This window comes from Arachis hypogaea, chromosome 8, assembly GCF_003086295.3.
Source record: "Arachis hypogaea cultivar Tifrunner chromosome 8, arahy.Tifrunner.gnm2.J5K5, whole genome shotgun sequence".
Classification (NCBI taxonomy): Eukaryota; Viridiplantae; Streptophyta; class Magnoliopsida; order Fabales; family Fabaceae; genus Arachis; species Arachis hypogaea.
The window spans coordinates 49,181,623-49,198,862 of NC_092043.1; the positions used below are offsets into that span (position 1 = coordinate 49,181,623).

At 32.2% G+C, this 17,240-nt stretch overlaps 1 protein-coding gene across 1 annotated transcript; it reads right to left on the reverse strand.

Moving 5' to 3' along the window:
• Positions 1-2,352: 2,352 nt before the first annotated feature.
• Positions 2,353-7,591, reverse strand: LOC112708055 (dynamin-related protein 5A-like). The gene is made up of 16 exons (XM_025760174.2): positions 7,273-7,591; positions 6,914-6,977; positions 6,516-6,620; positions 6,042-6,143; positions 5,863-5,913; positions 5,683-5,744; positions 5,422-5,512; positions 5,003-5,067; positions 4,418-4,612; positions 4,152-4,271; positions 3,993-4,063; positions 3,666-3,891; positions 3,534-3,584; positions 3,157-3,385; positions 2,811-2,950; positions 2,353-2,709 (listed from the first exon to the last, which is right to left on the reverse strand). Exons 1-16 carry the CDS (start codon positions 7,408-7,410, stop codon positions 2,581-2,583), a joined length of 1,839 nt encoding a protein of 612 aa, XP_025615959.1. The 5' UTR covers positions 7,411-7,591; the 3' UTR covers positions 2,353-2,580.
• Between the last annotated feature and the right edge of the window lie 9,649 nt (positions 7,592-17,240).

The following is a 17,240-nucleotide window of genomic DNA, read 5'->3' on the forward strand; positions in this document are numbered from 1 at the left end:
ATTTTTTTTCAATTATAATGTTTATATAGATGTTCCATGTTTCGTCTTTTTTCAGTATAAAAAATTTTATAGGTTTTTTGGGTCACTTGGAGAGATTTTGAAGAAGAACTAAGTGAGATATAAAATGAAAAGACACCACATTTAATTCAAAATCTTAAAATGTTAAGTTAATGAATATTTCTTCTTATAAACTCATCATTCTTGTGGAATTAATTGCGTGCACTTTTTACACTTGTAATATTAACCAAGTTTTTGCTTACCTAAAATTATAAGATCACGAAAGAAAAGAAAGAAATTTTTTTACTGTCTAAAAAACCCTAAAAAATCCTTAATCCATCTGAATTAGTCCGTATTATATTAATGTGAATAGTTAAGACATTCCAATTACAATTATGAATGTAATGGAAGATATAAGGTCGGAAGATTATGACATACTAACGGAACAAGATATATGCTTGTTTAGATCTATTGTGTTGCTCAGTAGTACAGTGTAGCAACTAATTGAACTGGAAAAAAGAAAAAAAATTATTATTATTATTATTATTATTATTATTATTGATAACTAACTATAAACTAAGACTATATCAAAACAAAGAATTGTGTATGTATGTGCTGTAATAGGCCAGATGCCAGGTGATTTATAATATTGTATTATAATGTTAAATTTATAATATTTTTATTCTCTTTTAAGAAAAATATTTATTTTTGTTATTTAGATTATTTTTTATTAGTTTAATATTGATGATAACTAATTATAGTAAAAATACATAAAGTTAATTACAAATTTTTTTTCCAGTTTATAGTTAATTTTATGTATTCTTTATGTACTCCTATTCTAATTAATTATTATCAACATTAAAATAATAAAAAATTAATCTAGTTAGTTTTTGATAAATAATACATGTTGCTTCATTCTTCAAATACGATATATAAATTAAATATTCTATAATTAATAATTTTTATAGCAGGTACAAATATTAAATCCAAGTATTGATAAATTTACTTTTTATTTATTTTTGGTGAATCTAGTATTTTTGCACTTGCAATGATTTTTTTTTTAATGTTCAAAAGAATAAAACAAATTATGCTAGGACAATTTGTTATAGCATATTTTCATCATATTTTTAACTACACTTACATCAACAGGCATAACAAGCTCTGCATGCTCCCTCACCCTTCTTCTCTTACTGTCGTGCACCTGTGAACTATCATGCACCCTTACCTATCAGGCTTTTATAACATTGCATTATAATGCTAATTTTGTAATATTTATCGCTCCCTCTTAAGTAAAACATTTACTATTATTATCGAAATTATTTTTTTATTAATTTAATATTGACGATAATTAAGTATAATAGGAGTACACAAAGAGTATATAAAATTAATCACAATTTTTTGTTGTCATTTTTTATTTTGATTTATTTAAAAAATTTTAAATGAATAAAAACAAAAAATTAAAAAAAAAATTGTGGTTAATCTTATGTATTTCTATTATAATTAATTATTATCAACATTAAATTAATAAAAAAATAATTTAAGTAGCTTTTGATTGGTCATTCATTATTTAGATATAATAATTTTATGAGCTATCATTGTCCCTCTAAACATTATACAACTACTTTGCTCTTTCTTAACAGACTATGGATTCAGTTATCAAAATAAATAAATAATGCATGTTGCTTATTTTTTGAAATGCTGTATATAAATTAAATTTTTTATTATTAATAATTATTATAGCGGATACAAATGTTAAATTGAAGTATCCATTCTATGATAAATTTGCTTTTTAAATTTTTTTACCTTTAGAGGACTTAATATTTTTGGCACTTGTAATGATTTCTTTATTTTTTTTTACGTTCACAAGAATAAAACAAATTATACTAGGACAATTTGTTATAGTACATTTTTATTATTCTATATTTTTTCGATATATATTAAACCTATTAGAAATTATTAAACGAAACCATGATTATTTGGGAGTGTAGCTCGTATGACTAAATTATTCCGTTTTTAATAATACTATATTGTATATAATTTTGATACAATAGAATTGTCTGCTATCCCTATAAAATTCAGGTAATAACAGTACCCTTATTTTATTTGCGATTAATAATTTATCATGTGTTTCACTAATTCAAAAATCAAAATACTAACTGCTTTTGATTAGGCACGCCAGTGCCTTTATACAAAGTTAACGAAGGAATATTCCTCTTGTACATGATATGACATGACTACACATCTACTATGATAGTTGAGATAATATAAAATACTTTCTTTATACAGTTATCAAAATTAATCTCTGGCTACATACCACCGTCTTCTTCTTGTTTTACACAAAAGAATAAGCAAAGATGAATAAAATGGATTCCTTTATTAACTAGACAATAAAAAAATGCTGAATACAAATGAATTACATCAGGTAAAAATAAATAACTAAACCAATGAGCCTGAAACCTCAATGGTTTATGTCAAAAACTATTCTACTCTCCTCTGAGTGTTTAAAGAATGATTATGCTCCCTCCCCTCGACATACACAAAAGAATCTAAAATCCGAATTCGGCTCAGTAGCATTGGTGCTTTCTACTTATCCCATGCAACAGCTTCAATTTCTGCTTGGGCATTTCTGTATAGCTCTAGCCTTCTTGCGAGCGAGGTTCTGCGCTGCATCACTGCCGGATCCTCATTCAGCAACGCAGATAGTTGTTTTCCCTGGCGAAAAAGACATAAAAGCATGCAAAATGTATGGTCATTGCCTCATTTTTCATCTGACTTGCTATACAAGGAAAAAAAAAAAAAGAAAGAAAACTCACATCCTTCTTCCCCAACTCTGTGAAGAAATGATCGAGTAAGCTGCGTTTAGCCTCGCGTACTTGACAATAAACTACAGACTTGGGAATAGTATTCCTGAGGCTTGCACATACCATGTTCACGTAGGACAATACAGTGGTTGCTGTTGTATTCAAGGAAACTCAGTGAATGTAAAATGCAGGAAAACAATGCCTAGTGAAAATGTGTATATTTGGGTTATGATTGTACCTATGCAATATATGATGATATGAAACACTGCTAAAGGAGTTTTGTTTGAATTATTGAAAAGAAGAATTAGAAAACAAAAACAAATATCTTATGTTCTTTAGCTGAATTATAGTTTCTTACCAATTCGACGAAGATAAGCATCGCTGTATCTGTCGAAAAGCGAGTGAGTTGGATTTCCACCCTTCTCGGCATCTTGAGGAAGTTTGCGGAAAAAGTCGATAGTTAAATAAGCACATTCCATGTCTACCAATTGCAGAGTTGCTCTCTTACTTTCTTCTCTCATCCTCTCCAATGATTCATTGGCTGCAGCTCCAAGTTCTACTTTAAGGGTGGGATATTGCTTTAGTTCCTATAATTAAAAGAGATTGCAGCCAGTAAGACGCTGAACAAAAAAAGATATATCAACTTTGGTATATTGTTGAATTATTATAAAATCACTATAGTATATATAATTATATACAGACACGAAAGATAAAAATAAACAATGAATTACTTGCCAGGGTTTCACTCATAGATGTCTTGATCAGATCCTTCAAAATTCCATGAACCTGAAAATTATAGAAGTTTAATATCAATTGAGTAACTTGCACCGGTCACTACAACTAATATTGTGTTACATGAAAACATACCATATCAACAGCTGCTTCAGCAGGGCCCCTAATAGATACTACACAAGATTCAATAAGACGGCGGTATCCTTGCTCAGGAGCGATGAGGTGAGGTTGATATCCATCTGCTTCAGTTATTAGTTTTCGCACCGTGTCCATTGAAAGATGTTTGTCAAAGTGTAGCCTTTTAAGAGCTGCTGGAAACTGATTGTCAAATACTTGGTAAATTTTATCACCACCAGGGCGTCTGTAGAAATTTAAGCGTTCCCAAAATCAATTTTGATCTGGCTGAGTTGAAAGCATTTCATGTTTTTCATTGTATAAACCAAACAATAGGGAAGGACGTACATTCCATCAAGATGATCTTTAAATATCTGATCAAAACTTCGACAGATTTCCATTACCGTGTACAACTTCCCCTGAAAATGATGAAAGACAATTACAAATTGAATTTTCTTTGTTACTTTGTCATTTGGTGTTGGGAGAGGGTTGGAGGATGTGGCTTACTCCAGTATCTGCAGCAATAGGTTTCCCAATGCGATTTAGTTCCATTTCCAAATCCATGATTGTCTTACTAATTAGTGACTGAAGGCCTGGGATCCGAGACTTTATGACAGTTTCCAAATGCTGATTTAACAAGCATTGAGAAACAAAAAGGACAATAATCAACAACACATTTTTTAAACAAATCATTTGGTAATCCAAAATCAGCACTTAATGCAATTTCAAGTACTACAGATGACATTATTAAGAGAATTACAGTTTAGGCATACCTTAGATAGCACCTTTCCTAGATGCACTGAGCCCATTCTGCTTGCGAGATGTCTATATTCTGGAGTAGTTTCAAAATACTCTTGCTCTCTACGTCGAGCAGCAATCATATCAACATTTTTGTTGATATCTGCTTGGGAGCGGTTGACAACACCAATCCAAGGGAAATTTAGCTTATATGCTTTCCCTTCAAGGATCTAGAAAAGGGAAACAGGAAGAAGAACTAATAAGATGAAGTGACTTTAAGAACTATAACTACATATGGTTAATTCCATTTCTTGTGTTGAGACTTGCAAAGACAAATATAAGCCAAGATAATAATTTTTCATCGTCCAATCCACTGAGTAGATATTCAACATAAGGAAAATGACACTTGTCGAACTGCAGATGATAATTACCAATGTGACATACTGGCATTTTTCTGACATATAGTTGTAATCCTACTTGTATATACTATGGCCATAGTTCATACTGTTTTCACTAATCACAAACTAACTCTTCCTATGTAGAAAACTTTAAAGACACCAGAGGGGAAGGATTTTGAAATGGCAAATTTTCCATATTGTGAGAGGGAAGAGAATACTTACATCCACGGCATCCGTACCCTTGTCCATAAGATCAATCTTTGTCAAAACTCCAAATGTCCTTTCCCCTAAAAGTTTTGATAAATGAGTTAAACCGAGAAGTGTTACAACGATTTTCAGAAACAACTAAACTTCAGCCACATGGTAATCCTACCATCCAATCAATTGCTATTAAAATTATACTGTCTTTGTTATTATTGACAAATCATATAAAAATTCCTATGCTTAGTTAAGGAGCCGGCAATAAAAACTTGAAGAAACAAAGCTTATTGTTCTGTTCTTGGATGTCACAAACCTTTCTTATTATTTACAATATCAACATCTTCTATAGTTTCAGTTTAGCTAATTTATGCAATTAATTAAATATAAAAAATTTAAGTAACAAATTCCATCAATCCAAGTGCTTTATGTTCAGCACTTACCTTTAGGGTCTACTTCACGGGAAATCTTAATTGCATCTGAGGTAGCAAGATCTTGATTAGCCGGAGATATTGCCAAAATGATGCAATTTGGCTGCAATAAGTAAAATTTCATAACTACTTTAAAATCTCAATTACATGATTGTAAATTTAGCTTGCACCACATTTTCTCAACAATGCAAACCTTTCATACTGCTATGTTATAAGCATATTTCTTTCCTCAATATACACACATGCATGTATTCACTGTTTAAGAACTATTACCTTTTCGATAAAAGCCCGAATCATATTTTCAATGTCTTGCACAATGCTATCTGGTTGACCATCTGTAATAACCCGACCAAAATTTAGCGATTACTATAAAGGTGTCTTTTTTCATAGTATAATGCAGCTAGAAATCTGGTCTTAATGTTTTATAGGAAAAATTCAAGTTTTGGAACTCACCAACGGCGACTTTTGTAAGTCCAGGAAGATCAACCAGTGTTAGATTAACAACTGCCAAAATCACCAAATTAAATGGATGAAACAAATCTTTCAAACTTGTAAATAATTGAAGGATGCATAACGTTGCTGCTGAAAAGAAAATGATTGCTACTAAATATGTTATATAAATCTTGTCTCACCATGAGGGGAGTAGATACTAAGATGGATAGGAACAGAAGAAATGCCCTTGGTTCGACCAGTTTCTCTGTCAGTCTCATCAGAGATCTCTTGCCTAACGGCAGCTAAAGAAAAGGAAAATTAGTATCCACTAAAGAAACGGCAGCATACAGATTAATATCAAAGTAATTAAACTCGAGAGTTCAGCTAAACCAGCGAATCGCAGGTAAAACCGAACTTGCAAGAGTTTATTCTTGAATGAATTTGGGAAACTAAACTTCTAAACTTGTTAGACTGTACAGGTTAACAGGAGAATTTGAGAATTCTTGGTTGTTATTATTATTAGAACTAGTTATCACTTAATTATTACAAAATAATCATAAGCAACATTTATCAGATACGTAAGTACAATACATACATGACAGGGGAAAAAAAGGGGGGGGGGGGGGAGATAGTGATTATTAAAAAGGGAAAAATAGTTCATGTTGCACAATTACCAAAATCAGTAAACTTCTTCCTTGGAAGATGCATAAACTCTGCATACTCCCTCCCTTCGTCAATCTTATGAAGTTGCAAAACAAGAGGACGCCGAGTTACGATACCTGCAATTATAAACAAAATAGTTCACTATTAACAGATTCATATCATGGAGACAGAGATTAACATCAATCAATCATAAGGCACATAACTGTGTGCCTTGTAATTTATTAACTTGTTCATCAAAACACCTTATAATCTAAAGCTTACTAAGATAACTTTCTTTTTCCATAATATTAAATCTAATTCAAGCATGCTCAGAAAATATGTCTGGATTAACTTACTTAGGTACATTCAATTCATATTTTATTTTTTTCAAATTTAATCAAATTCAATATACACAACAGAATGAAGTTACCAGATCCACGAGGCAAAAAGTCCTTTCCGACAATACTCTCCAACACCGAAGATTTTCCAGAGCTCTGCAATATCATTAACTAAATTAAACAAAAATAATCGATCGCAAAAACCTAAGCTGCATTCATTCGGTGGAATCTCAGTACAAGAACGAAAGAAAACAAAGGAAACATGAAAAACCAAATGTGATCTATCAACATAAACCAAATAATAACAAAAATCATATTAATGAATCAAATTACAATTTCAATGGAGAAAATCAAATATTCCAAAAGATTTAAAACCGTAATGTATATCGCATCGGCATTGTAGCGGAAATTGTTGCAATTTAAAACCGAATGAAGAAATGAAGAGAGAAACCTGGCCGCCGACGACTGCGATAGAGGGAAGGGCGTCCCAGAGAGTGGGAACGGCACCTTCTTTGCCGTCCTCGCCGTGGTCGCCGAGGGCGGTGCATGCTCTCTGTATCTTGTTCACAAGCTGTATCAGATTCTCCATTTCTCAACTCAGCGAATTGATTACCGAGTTGCCGGCTGAGTTAGTTAGTTAGTTAGTTAGTTAGCCGAGTCGACTCGGCGGTGACACGGAGATGAAGAATGAAGAATGAAGAAGCAGAGAGAGAGAGAGAGAGTGTAAGAGAGAAATGAAAGGAAGAAAGGAAAAAAAGGCGGTTTGAAATGTTCCCAAAGTTCGTTGGAGGATCCTTTTTATAGTTTTAAGTGAATGTACAATATTGCCCCTCTTCTACCCGCCCTTTTTCTAATTAACCTGTCTATCCATTAACTAAGGCATATCTTTCTTTTTTCTTTCTTTTTAAGTTTAATCTTGGGGTAAAGAAGGTTGTTAAATATTTTAAAGTTTTATTTTGTTTTAATTTTATTTTAAAAAAAAAAATTATTTGTATTAAATATATTTTTTATAGTTAAATTTTTAAAAAATTTAGGATTAATTCAATAATAATATAATAATGTATGATAACTAGTTTTAGTTTGTTTGTGTTGATTTGTTCTCGTAAAATTGTTACTGAATTAGTCTTAAGATTTTTAAAAAATTAGTCGTCATGGGTATATTTAATGTAAATAAAAAAAATTTTGGGACAAAATTAAAATAAAAATAAAATTTTAAAATATTTTTTAAATTTTTAAAAATTTAAAAATAAAAAATACTACTTTATCCCTAATTTTGGCATGAATATATATGAATGGGTAAATAAACATAATTCTAAAATATTCAAATTGTATCAAAACTAAATTTTTATTTTATAAAATTTATATTCTTTATGTTATTTTGGGTTGAAGATACTTACGAGTTTATGAAGTCATTTTATTTATTTCATAAGTTTAAATTAACAATTTGAGTTTATTTATCGAATAAGTTATACTTGAATTTTTTTTTTTATTTGAATAGCTAATAAGCTAATAATATAACTAATAAAGGTAAGAAGAGTTAATCTATTTAAAATATAAAAGTTAAGCAGTTCAATACACGAGGCACAGAACAGTATTCCCCCCAATTTAGCATCATCGGTGGTGACGACACGTTGCAGCAAAGAACAGTGTTCCCTCCGGTGCGCCGAAGCGGGGATTTTCCTGCACAATTCCATTCTCAAAATCAAATTGCAGTTTAGGGTTTCAGACATATTCAAACGAGTTGCAACTTAAAGTGTTGTCGGTAATGGTTCTATAATTCACGGGTAAGCATAGGATTCTTGCATAACTCAAGCGCCTCGATCATGACATCAAATTCCTTCAGGTTCTTTCTTTCTTTCTTATAATTTTGATTTGCTTACTAATAAAGTGGAATCTAATTTTGTTGCAAGCAAACTTCTTTGCAAATTCTGAATTGTCTGTTATCCGTCCGAATTTCTTGCCAAGTTTATTGCTATTCATTTTTCTTTTAAATTCATTTCCTGTGTTTTCTTAAACTATGCAGAAAAAATTGAAAGAGCTTGAGAAAGCAGATAATGTGTATCATTTTATTAATATCTCTGCCTCTCTCTCTTTTTTTTTTTTTTGTTCTTGACCATTTTCCTTATCTTCCCTTAGGAGGAACAAGGTGTAGAACATCTCTTCAAACACTTGCAGAATTTTTCAGACAATACGTCACAGCATTTTGATATTGTGTGCATTCTTTTTTTATTTCCTATCATACCTATTATTCATTTGTTTCTTTCAAGTCATTCATGTTTCATAAAGATATATTTCCAATGAAAATTGTGAATCAAATAGGTATCTATTTAGAATCACCCCTATAGTGTTTTGACAAACCCCAATTCAATTTCTAATTGGTTTGGCTGAGCTAATTATTGTTTCACATATTTGAATTTGATATGCTTTTTATTGCTCTGTAATACATTCCATTATCACATATAAAAAGTTCTCATCGTCTCATCAAGTTTATCTATTTATTTATTTATTTAAATTATATTATTTTGGTGACTTTGTTTTAACTGATATTGTGCATGCTCTGTTTTCAGGTCCTTTATTTATTTAATTAATTTTGTTCATTGCAAGAGATCCGTTAACTCTTTTAAACCTCTATATTTAGGAGGATAGGTGGGAACATGGTAACTAACTTCATCCATTCTAATAAATTTCTTTCATCAAATCTATAATTGTCCTTTATTTATATATTTGGTCATTTATTTGTGTTTTGGCTTCTAAAGGTTCGAGTTAGAGGATAACCTTTGTACAAAGTTGACAGTAAATTGGGTGAAGGTGAGCGTCTATTGCAGCCTCTGGTTTTCAAAGTTATTTGAAACTTTTGGTTTGAGATTAATTTTGATTTTAGTTGACTTCTACTTTTTATTTCTCAAATGGCACTAAAATTTGGGATAAGATCAGCAAAGGCAAAACATATCTTGATTTGGCAATAAATTTGGGCACTATAACTATAGCCCTTTTTATGAGTGGCAAATTCATTATATTTTCCTTTAATATCTTGATTGTAAATATCCTTCATTACACATTTCTATATTGACGAGGTAGAAGATACTAGCAGAGATAGAGACAATTGACAAAAAAAGGTCAATAAAGTTTGTTGTCATGTCTGTGTATTACAATTTTCTTCAAGATAGGTATCTTTTTAAAATGGAATTTTATCCAAAATGATTGTATATTTTTAAAAAATTAGAAAATACTAATTTTTTTATCTTACAATAAAATACATAACAGAAAATGAGTGAAAATGGAGAATAAAAATGCCAGATAAAAAGAGGTAATACTGATAATTTTTTATCAAGGATCTAATTCATTTGAATTAAGAAAAAGCAACGGTAAATATGGAAGAATAATTTGTAACTGATGATGTTATTGCAACAATTGATGAACTCAAAGAATTTGAAATGCTACAATGTGGTTACTATTTTGTTTCATTGTTTATTTTTCATTAGTTGAAGTTAAGATGATGGCATTGATTATTTTTAACCTTTTCTTCCTACTAGGCGCATCTTTGATTGGTTCATTTGTCAATTCAAAAATTCTTGTTGCATTTTCTGTTCTTACTGGAAAGAATTCATGCAATATTTTGAAATACAAGAGTCTGATCTTGAAGTAATTCAAGACCTTTGCTATTTTTTAGATTTCATTTGATATATACATTTTCTATTTAAGAGGCATAATCTATTGAATTTGCATTTATACATCATTAGGTAAGTACTTTAATTATTCTGTCTCTTTGACAGTGTGATTGTTTGAATTGGTGGCATGTTTTTTTGGCTATGATACCCAGATATTTATTTCATTTCATTTTGGATTTCATATACACGATTAAAAAAATCATTATTCCTTCTTTAAATTTGTGTTTATTATGCCACATCAGTCCCCAATGATTCTTTCTGTTTCTGATTGTGTGCATCAACGTTACTGATTTCATCTGATTTCTTACTTATAGTAATTCATTTGTGAAATTCTAACTGAAGATATGAGAGATATATCAAGGCATTTTTCTCTTTCAATCATACTCCAAGTGTAATTAATAACCAAAACTTCTATTTTACAATTCATTCTATTTTAAGCAAGAACGGAGTTGTCACAATATCAAAACAAGAAAATTTGATGCAGCTTTGTCTTTGGTGCATCTATTCTTTTATAATATTTGTTTTATACATAAAAGAGAATTGTAATCTTACTTTAAGTTACTTACATATATCATATGTCTAGACTGATAATAAGGTAAGTGAGGTGATATAGAGTTTAAAATAATTAAATTATGTTATTCACCTAAGGTCCTACACTATCCCATCTAAATTGAACATTGCTAATTGCCATTGTAACGGATGCAATTTTCAATTCTCATGGCCGCATTCAAGGTTTTTTTTTACATTTTTGAACTTCTTAAATATCAGTTTGTTTATTTATTGTTGTTTTGATTGGTGTCGAATGACTAATATGTGATTAATGACCCGGTTTTATCAGGTTGAGGCTTAATTGGTCACGAACCTCATCTCGCACAACACGTTTGATGAAAATGCTCCCTACACATTCACTGTGTTATCATTTTGAGTTACGGGCTCTGAAAACATTGTTTAAGTGGCTAAAGCAAATTACAAATTCCATAGAGAAATATTTTTTTGTTGGTTTCATGGTTTAGTTGCTAGATGCAGAGGATGATCCTTAGTTGATAAATCTAATGGCTTCTTAAGATAAGCACTTTTTTATCTAGAGAACATTGAAGGCCAAAAAAACAGGTAGATTTAAGTCCACATGATGCTTCTAATGAACCTTAGGTAAATATTGCAAGTTTGTTCTTTCTTTTTGTTTCTTCTTCTTACATTTAATTTTTGTATTTTTAGAAATACACGCTTATGTTCTATTCTTGATGATGATTTGATTATAGAGAAGTTCTCCGCAGCAATTAGTGCGTCCATCATTGGTGTAATTAGAATGGAGACATCACTTGGAAAATATGGCATTAGGGATTGAAGAAAATCTCATGCCCTAAGCTGTTCAAGCTGTGATGTTGATGGTTTGATGAATCAGAAAGGATTAAGAGAGGGAGAGAGATAGGTTCTTCTCATTATTTGAGAGAATGAAAAATCCCCTTAGAAAATATTTGTTGAGTTATTACACCTTATATACTATGTACTTTTTTTTATGTACTCTCACTAAAAAATAATTACAATGGTAAACCTATTATTGATAAAGAAATAATCTAGGTAACACCCTCCCGCAAGCTAGAATTGTGTAAATCTAACAATCCTAGCTTGGAAACATTGGCAAGAAAAGGACCCGGTGGCAGAGCTTTGGTAAGAAAATCAGCAAGTTGATCATTGGAACGAACTGGCATAAGATGAATGAGACCAGACAAATGCTTTTCACGAACAATGTGGCAGTCCACTTCAATGTGTTTAGTTCTTTCATGAAAAATGGGATTATTGGCAATGTGAATGGCTGACTGGTTGTCACAGAATAGAGTGATAGACTTTTGAAGCGGCAAGCCAATGAAATCCATTAAGAAAGATAACCAACTAGCTTCACAAGTGGCAACAGCAAGAGACCTATATTCAGCTTCTGCAGAGGACTTGGCAACTGTGGTTTGCTTTTTACTCTTCCAGCTAATGAGCGAGTTCCCAAGCATGAAGCAATAACCGGAAATGGAGCGACGAGTATCGGCATAGGTAGCCCAGTCAGCATCGGCAAATCCAGTGAGATGCAGATTAGAAGTAGAGGAGAAGAAGAGACCAGTTGCAGGTCGGCCTTTTAAATATCGGAGTACACGAAAAGCAGCCTGTAGGTGAGAAGTTGTTGCACAGTCTAAAAATTGGCTCAAACGTCCCACAGCATAAGAGATATCGGGTCTAGTATTTGTGAGGTAAAGGACTCGGCCGATGAGCTGTCTATAAACAGTGTTGTCTGTTAAAATGGTACCTGATTCCTTTGAAAGTTTCTGACTATAATCAAATGGAGTAGAGAGAGGCTTGCAATCTAGATAACCAAAATCTCTGAGAAGGTCCATGGTGTACTTCCGCTGATAAATGTGAATTCCAGAGTTAGAGCGTGCTACTTCCATTCCCAAGAAGTATTTGAGATCACCAAGATCCTTTATTTTGAATTTGTCATCCAAATCTTGCTTGATGGAATTGATTTCACCAATGTCATTCCCGGTTAAAACCAAGTCATCAACATATACTAGAATGGCAGTGAAGCTTTGAGATTGTTTCTTAATGAAGAGGGAATGATCATCAAAAAACTGCTTATAACCAGCATCCACAAGAGTCTGAGTGAGCTTAATGTTCCATTGCCTGCTTGCTTGCTTAAGCCCATATAGAGATTTTTGCAATTTACAAACCAAACCTGGTTGTGACACAGCCAAACCGGGTGGTATCTTCATATAAACTTCTTTGTCCAAATCTCCATGAAGGAAGGCAGTGTTGACATCCAGCTGTTTCAAATGCCATTTCTTTGCCGCTGCTAATGCTAACATTACTCGTAGGGTAGTCATTTTGACAACTGGACTAAAAGTATCACCATAATCTACTCCTTGCACTTGAGTGAATCCTTTTGCAACTAGCCTCGCTTTGTGCCTTTCTATGGTGCCATCGGGATTGAATTTTACCCAAAAAACCCATTTGCAACCCACAGCCTTCTTGTCCTTTGGGAGTTCAGTGAGACACCAAGTTCTGTTCTGATCTAGAGCTGTCAATTCATCTTGTATTGCCTTTCTCCAACATTCATGTGCAGCCGCTTCCTCATAAGTGCTAGGTTCTTGATTTGAGGTGATGGCTAGAGAAAGTGACTTATATTTCGGGGTTAGTTTATCATATGACAAGTGTTGTGAGATAGGATATAAAGAGTTAGAGTTGGAAACATTGCTAGAGTGAGCTGTGTGGGTTGTCATACAATGATAGTCCTTCAAATAAGCAGGCGGTTTCTTGACTCTTTCAGACTTTCTAGTAATGCAGTCATGTGTGATGTCAGAGTGTTGTGATGCAGGTGCATTATCAGTGTGTGGTGTGGTAATGGGTGCAATGGTGTGTGAGGAAATTGGTGAGTGCATTGAGCTTGAGAAATGTTCATTTGAATCTATGAGTGTGGTATGTGTGGGTGATTGCAAATGATGTGTGGATGGTGTATCATATTGAAAAAGATCAATGCATTGTGGAGTACGAATGGGCACTACAGAAATGTCAGTGCTAGTGGAATGTAAAAATGGAAAATGAGTTTCATAAAAAATTACATTTCTGGATATGAAAATTTCCTTTGATTTTAAATCAATAAGTCGAAAACCCTTTGTTCCTAATTTAAAACCAAGAAAAGCTGTTTTTCTGGCTCTTGGGTCTAATTTTGTTCTTGAATTTGTTAATGTGGAGGCATATGCAAGAGAACCAAATACTCTTAAATATGAAAGGTCAGGTAAGTTGCCATACAAAAGCTTATAAGGACTAGCATTATTCAGATTAGTGCTGGGCAGCCTATTAATTAGGTGAATGGTGTGAGCAACTGCGTATTACCAAAAACAATGTGGAATTCCTGATTGAAATAGCAGTGCTCTAGCAACACCTAAAATATGATGGTGTTTTCTCTCTACAATCCCGTTTTGCTCTGGTGTTTCTACACAAGAAGTTTGGTGTAAAATTCCAGTTGATGCAAAAAAGGATTTTAGAGTGAATTCTGGCCCATTGTCGGTCCTTATACACTTAACTTGTTTTTCAAAATGTACTCTGACAAAATTCACAAAATTAATAACCAATTGTGATGCTTCAGATTTGGTTTTCATAAAAAAAATCCAAGTGAATTTGCTCTTACCATCCACCACAGTCAAAAAATACCTATGTCCTTCATTGGAAGGGACAGAAATAGGACCCCAGATATCCATATGAACTAAATCAAAACAATCTTTTATTTTAGTTGTACTAAGATTAAAAGATAATTTCTTTTGTTTTGCAAAATGACATGAATCACAAGGAAAATTTGAAGCAATACTATCTATAAAAGGATAATACTTCTTCAGAAAAATCAATTTATGCATGGGTATGTGTCCTAATCTAAGATGCCAAATGTTGTTGTGCTCACTGTGTGAAGGTGTGGTGGGATGAGTAGTAGTAGTAGTTACCGCCAATGAAGCTTGCTTTGTTGGAAGAGGGGGAAAATGAGAGAATTCTGGTTCTCTACTCATTGTATATAACCCTTCTATACACTCAGCAATGCCAATCATTTTTGATGTGGATCTATCTTGTATCTCACAACACTTATCATTGATTAACAATTGACAATGTAAGTTTGAGGTTAACTTTGACACAGATATCAATTTAAAATCAAAAGAAGGAATGTATAAAACATTTTTGAGAAAAAAATTTTTAGAAAATGTGATTGTGCCAATGATGGTGCTAACAGTTTTGGTTCCATTTGGCAATATCACATTGATTGGATCAATATTTTGAAAACTTGCAAAATCTTTTAAGTCAAAAGTCACATGATCTGTTGCACCGGAATCAATGATCCATAGTGCAGATTTTGGAGTGATAATGCTCATAATTCTCGCATTAAAATGTAATGCAATGGTTTTACCTGGAGTGGAAGTGTGAATGGAATTAGTCAAAATTTGATTTGCATTATGAGGTTGTTGCTGCACACTTTTGTCTTTGATCAACTCTAACAAGGCAAATCTTTGCTCTGGAGTGAATCCAGATCTTGATATTCCAATGTTCTCTTGGAGACAATTGAGCTGGAATTGTTTGTCACTGAGTATATCATCATGCCCCTCAGTGATCACGTGATTGATAGTGGTGTTATGTTGCTGCCATTGGTAGAAGTGGGAGGAGTACCCATGCTTCTTATAGCATACATCTTCTGTGTGGCCTTGCTTGTTGCAATGAGAGCAAGCCAATGTAGCTCCACGACCTCTGCAATGGGAGGATCTGTTTGCCATGTTTGCCATTTTGAGAAATCAATGAATCACAGAGTAATAGGGATTCAGATCTTCTTCCTTCCAACTCGTTGATCGGAACAGCTATGTTCACCAAGAAAGAATCTTGCGAAATAGCCTCTCATCAAACTCTATTGGATGAGTTTGAAGGAAGAGGTAAGAACGGGGGAAAGAAAATGTCGAAAGAAAAATTAGGGATAGAAAGAGAATGACAAAATTGGATTCGCAACTTTTTCTTTTTTTTTTTGATTCACAGCTTGGTTGCTCTCCACGCTCACTGCACCATGAAGAAAATCTCATGCCCTAAGCTGTTCAAGCTGTGATGTTGATGGTTTGATGAATCAGAAAGGATTAAGAGAGGGAGAGAGATAGGTTCTTCTCATTATTGGAGAGAATGAAAAATCCCCTTAGAAAATATTTGTTGAGTTATTACACCTTATATACTATGTACTTTTTTTTATGTACTCTCACTAAAAAATAATTACAATGGTAAACCTATTATTGATAAAGAAATAATCTAGGTAACACTGGTGGCCTATTATTGATGTTTTTTGTTTAGTTTGTGTATAATTTTATATTCCATGAATTATGTTCTTTTGTTTCCAACTTACCAAGTAACTACAAAAAAGAGTATGTTAAATAACAATGTTGAAAGAATGGAGTTAATTTTGAGGGTATTGGGGAGTTTTTAATAAGTTGGAGTTTAATAAAATGTTTGAGAGAATTGAATTAATTATGGAGAGAATTCTTTGATTAGGAACCAAAAGAATATAATTGAAATAGAACATGTAGAATGTGTTTGAAATAATTATTTTGTCCTTTAACTATTACCACTAATTCTTTAGTGAGGATAATTTTGGTAATATTATAACTCACGAGAATACAATTGAAAATTAGACCACTTTTTGTGTGATTTGATTTAAATTGAATCATGAAAATTGAATTCTTATTAGAAATCAAATTTGTGTTATTTTTTACTACTTAAGTATAAAAAAAGAATTCTAACACTAGAGTGAATTGAAATCACAATGGTATTATTCATATTATCACTGCATCTACAAATAACACTAGAATAATCTAATATTCTTCATATCTTCCTTTTTTTAATTGAAATGATTACAATTTACTTTAAATTTTACAAATACTTTAAAAAAATAAAGATGATCGTTTCTTTTTTACACTAGATAAAATAACTAACAATTCTTTATATTCACGTCATTCTAATCTGTGTATGTGTATCTTGCTAGTTAGTTAAATATTTGTTTTGGTCCAGTCGAACAAGAACCGGAAATCCACTTTGCAGGTTATCGACTCTCGACAAGTCGTCGACCCATTTGTGTGGAAATGACCTATAGTCCTACACGTTATCCCACTTTCTGAAGAAAGTTTGGATAGTTAACAGAAGCTTTTAGGCGGATAAATCCGAATTAGAATGCCCACTCAAATACAAGATATAACTCCTT

Bases quoted from the DNA above. Each gene is read 5' to 3' on its own strand.
- LOC112708055 (XM_025760174.2), bottom strand. From the start codon at position 7,410: ATGGAGAATCTGATACAGCTTGTGAACAAGATACAGAGAGCATGCACC. The intron at 6,144-6,515 runs GTAATTGTGCAA...CCTTTTCTTTAG, and splicing joins GAAGAAGTTTACTGATTTTG to CTGCCGTTAGGCAAGAGATC. The intron at 2,951-3,156 runs GTAAGAAACTAT...TGAATACAACAG, and splicing joins TGCTTATCTTCGTCGAATTG to CAACCACTGTATTGTCCTAC.